This window comes from Sorex fumeus, unplaced genomic scaffold (genome assembly GCF_029834395.1).
Source record: "Sorex fumeus unplaced genomic scaffold, SorFum_2.1 ptg000039l, whole genome shotgun sequence".
Lineage (NCBI taxonomy): Eukaryota > Metazoa > Chordata > Mammalia > Eulipotyphla > Soricidae > Sorex > Sorex fumeus.
The window spans coordinates 32,587,613-32,592,091 of NW_026606096.1; the positions used below are offsets into that span (position 1 = coordinate 32,587,613).

The 4,479-nt window shown below is 42.8% G+C and overlaps 1 protein-coding gene across 1 annotated transcript; it reads right to left on the reverse strand.

The window, feature by feature from the left end:
- Window positions 1-3,900: 3,900 nt before the first annotated feature.
- LOC130028301 (thymosin beta-4-like) lies at window positions 3,901-4,278 on the reverse strand. Its single transcript, XM_056119053.1, has one exon. The coding sequence runs from the start codon at window positions 4,261-4,263 to the stop codon at window positions 4,132-4,134; it is 132 nt and encodes a 43-aa protein (XP_055975028.1). The 5' UTR covers window positions 4,264-4,278; the 3' UTR covers window positions 3,901-4,131.
- Window positions 4,279-4,479: the final 201 nt, after the last annotated feature.

The window sequence follows — 4,479 nt, forward strand, 5'->3', positions numbered from 1 at the left end:
TCGGGTCAGCCATGTTGGCTGTGTGCAAGGCAAATACCCTACCCACTGTGCTATCGCTCAAGCCCAATCTTGTTTTTACTAGACATAAATCCCAAAGAATGTATGAGTCAAAAATAATCTGCTGGGCAGAAGTCAGGGTTGGCAATCTCTGTGGAGCTATCTTTTTTCAGGGAGATCATTGCCTAATTCTCTAATTTTCAAAAGACAGAACATTTCCCAACACAAGTCACTTTGACATCTGGAGTTTATGCTGAGATGAGTGGAGCGCCTGAAAGTTGAGGAAAACTTTTTATGTCTGTAAGTATTAGAAGATTGAAACCTGAAGGCATTCACAGAGGCAGGGTGGGATGGGGCGGATGGGCGGTGGGAAGGATATTGGGATCCGTGGTGGTGGAAAATGGGCACTGGTGGAGGGATGGGTATTTGATCATTGTATAATTGAAACCCAAGCACAAAAATTTGTAAGTCTGCAACTGTACCTCATGATGTCTCACTAATAATAATAAAAAAGAAATCTGGAGGCATTTACCAGATTTAATATTTTTCTTAAATTGTTTGAGTTAATTTCATTTCCACAGAAGTATTTGGAAATCTGTATAAGTGCCTATACTTTTCACGCAGCTTCTTCATATGCTAACATCTCATATAAAGGAATAATTCTTAAACCCTGATGAATTTCTGAGACCAGAGAGGTAATACAGGGGTTCCAGCTGCTTGCCTTGCTTGCAACTGACCTTTTAGTGGTTGCTGGCACTTTTCATGGTCCTCTGGGCACTGCCAGGGGTGAGCCCTGAGCACAGAGCCGGGAGGAAGCCCTGAGCACCACTGGGTGTGGCACAAAACCCGATAAAAACAAGAAGCAAACCAAAAAAGTGCTGAATTTCCAAATCAGATGCACAGAATTAGCATTTTTGTAAGAAATAAGTTTTACTTTAAAAATAATTATTTTTATTGACCCACTGGGAGATACATAGTTACAAAGCAACGTTCCAACACCCATCCTTCTACTAGTGTATATTTCCCACAATCAATGTCCCCCATTTTCCTCCCACCACGCCCCTACTACCATCTCTGTGACAGGTGCTTTCTCTCCCTCCCACCCCCCTCTCTCTCCTTCTCTCTCTCTCCTTTTGGACATTATGGTTTGCAATACAGGTACTAAGAGTGTATCAAGTTTGTTCCTTCACCTATTTTCAGCAGGCAGTTCTTATCCAGGGTGATCATTTCCAGCTATCATTGTCATAGTGGTCCCTTCTCTATCCCAACTGCCTTCTCTTCCAGTACCCAAGGCAGGCTTCCAACCATGGGCCAATTCTCCTACATATTATTTCTAGTTTTTCTGTTATTTCTACATACTATTTCTAGTATTTCTCATACTATAAATCAACTTATTCTAAGAGGATTCTATCTGTAGGATAACATTGGTTTGTCTTTTCTTCCTTGCCACAGGGAACTTGGGTTTATTGGGTTACACCCATCACAGTGCTCCCGAGGCACTCCTATTCCTCTGTGTTTATCTGTAACCTCTTTCTTTGTGCTCTGCTTCCCCAAATGGTCAATCACCTATATCTCCTAATCAGACTCTGTTTACTTGTAAATATTGCTTTTTTCTTCTCCTTATGTCTTTTGCATGGTTAATTCAGAGCAATGTACTTTTAGTATGGACACAGGAAGACAGCTAATACTATGCTTTTGTAACTTGGAAAGTTAATTGAATAATATTCACTCCTGGGCATCTGTTCTCTTGACTTAAACTTCAGTTGCCCTTAGTTCCTAGCACCCCACAAGCAGAGTCCCGATGAGGGACTGGGTGGACCCAGGGCAAGCAGTGAGCTACCCTGGCATCAAAATGGGCCAGGCCAAAGTACTATAATATTAACTATAAATTAAGAGCATGGTCATGGATAAATTCTGTCACAGTCCAGAAAGTAACAACTGGATTAGGACCCTGCTAAGGATAGGAAAGACTAATCTAGCCTAAGCACTGTAGCCTGCGATCTATAGTGAGAAGCCTCCAGGAGAGCGATCCTATAAGCTTAATGTATCTCTTTCTGTGTCCATACAAAATGACTAATATTAAGAAGTAGAATTAAGGGGCTGGAGCAATAGCACAAAGGATAGGGCATTTGCCTTGCACGCGGTCAACCCAGGTTCGATTCCCAGCATCCCATATGGTCCCCGGAGCACCGCCAGGGGTGATTCCTGAGTGCAGAGCCAGGAGTAACCCCTGTGCATCACCGGGTGTGACCCAAAAACAAAAACAAGAAGTAGAATTAAGATGAATGTTTAAATGCCTATTGGACTAATGAAAGGAGAAACGCACCCTAGGTGTTATTTCACCCTTAAGCGGATCTTCTTGGCTGCAGGTGATCAGGAAGCGATTTGGTATGTTGACTGTGCTATCCTACTTGGGTGTGATTGCTCTACCAAGGTGAGAGACTAGAGAGACCAGGATGGTGAGTTGGAGCACAAAGAGACTAGCAAGAGGGACAGGAGGAGACGGGAATGAGGGGCTGCGTGAGACTAGAATGGGGAACTTAGTGAGACCAGAACAGGCACATGGGGAGAATGGAATAAATGGCAACTGATCACCAACCAGTCTGGCCCCTGTTTCTTCCTTCATCCACCCTTGGCATTGGCCATCCCAGGTGAAGAAGTGGCCCGAGACCACAGAACGCAGGTGGCGAGAGAGCCGCGAGCCTCTAATTCATTTTATGAATACACACCTATCTGTAAGCAGAGCATCTGGCCCTCATCACATGAGTCATCCTGACTTCATCTTGCAAATCTCCTCCCCCCTGGAAGCCCCTGGACCATCTCACTCCTTAGCTCAGAATATAAACTTCCAATTTAAGCCAGTTAGAGTCTCCTGGTACATGGGATGACAGTTTTCTTTTGTTCTACTTTGTTGTGAAATTTCTTACTTGACCAGATTGGATAAAAAAAACTGAGAGGGAGAGGCAACGGAAAACCCAGATTTGATTCCCAGCATCCCATATGGTCCCCTGAGCACCGCCAGGGGTGATTCCTGAGTACAGAGCCAGGAGTAACCCCTGTGCATCGCCGGGTGTGACCCAAAAACAAAAACAAGAATTATAATTAAGATGAATGTTTAAATGAAGCAACAGAAAACTCAAAATAATGGTGGCTACTCAAAAAACAGAAAACTCAAAATAATGGTGACATGAGGAAGAGATATGTTTCTCAGACTTATGACCTGACTTTGGCAGTCCAAATGCCTTGGAAGTTCCCAGATGTTCTCATCCACTTGCACTGTTAGCTAGAGATGACTGCGGGAATTTCTGCCTTCCCAACTACACTCCACCAGCAAGAGGTAGAAATAGAGGAGAGTCTTCCTTCAAGGGTCTTGCTAGAAATGGGATGCTTCCAGTGGCATTCCATTGGTGAAACTAAGTAGAATGTCCACTTCCTGGTGGCAAAGGAAGTTGTGATCTTTATTTGGCAGTCATGTGCCTGATTATAAGTTCGGTAAGTAGAGCCTGATTATAAGTTTGGTAAGTAGAAGTTCATTCTACCATGAAGAATAATGGAGATGATGGACAATGTCCAGAAATCTCTGGCACCTGTTCTAACTGTATAGCCCTTATCTTAGTCACGCAGCCTTTGGGAGCTCATGGACCTACCGTAATGTATGAAAGTCCTGAGATCTTCGAACTTGATTTAGATCCTTACTATTTTTTTTTCAGGTTTTAAAACTTTATTTGCATATTAAAAATTGTGCATTCCAATATAATTAAACCATTCAAAATCAAAATCAATCAATTAAACCATTAAACAACAAAAAATGGCACTCAGGTTCAACTTTTTTTTTTTTTTACAGCTTGCAGTATACTTAAAACCAACCAGGTGTACGCCATTAAGTCCCGCTCAACTTATTCCATCCCCCAATATACATGCAAGTTTGTTCCCTTCCAACCAAACAGATGGGGGAGGCAAGGCGCCTCATTGTCAGTAGTTCTCAAATCTTAAAATGTGAAATGGGGCAGCACAGTCATTTCACTTTTAAACTTTATCCGACCTCGTTGCATCTTAACCAAGTTAAACAGCTAAAAGTAAAATAAGAAGGCAATGCTCGTGGGATGTACAGTGCATTTCGGCGGCGTCCGCTCTTTACGATTCGCCAGCTGGTTTCTCCTGTTCAATTTCTTCTTTAGAAGGCAGCGGGTTCTTTTGCGTTTCAGGCTTCTTCAACTTCGACCTATAGAATTTCTCAGTCTCGGCCATATCGGGTTTGTCAGACATGGTTGCAGAAAAGCTGAGCAGGCACGACGATGAGAGCGAAGAAGGAGCCGAGAAGCGACCACCAGCGAATCTAGATCCTTACTATTTCTTTTTCTTTCTTTCTTTCTTTCTTTCTTTCTTTCTGTCTTTTATTTTTTTTTTTTTGCTTTTTGAGTCATACTTGGTGATGCACAGGGGTTACTCCTGGCTCATGCAGTCAGGAATTACTCCTGGTGC

What these genes read in the sequence shown, in the direction of transcription:
- LOC130028301 (XM_056119053.1), bottom strand. Translation starts at nt 4,263, where the DNA reads ATGTCTGACAAACCCGATATGGCCGAGACTGAGAAATTCTATAGGTCG.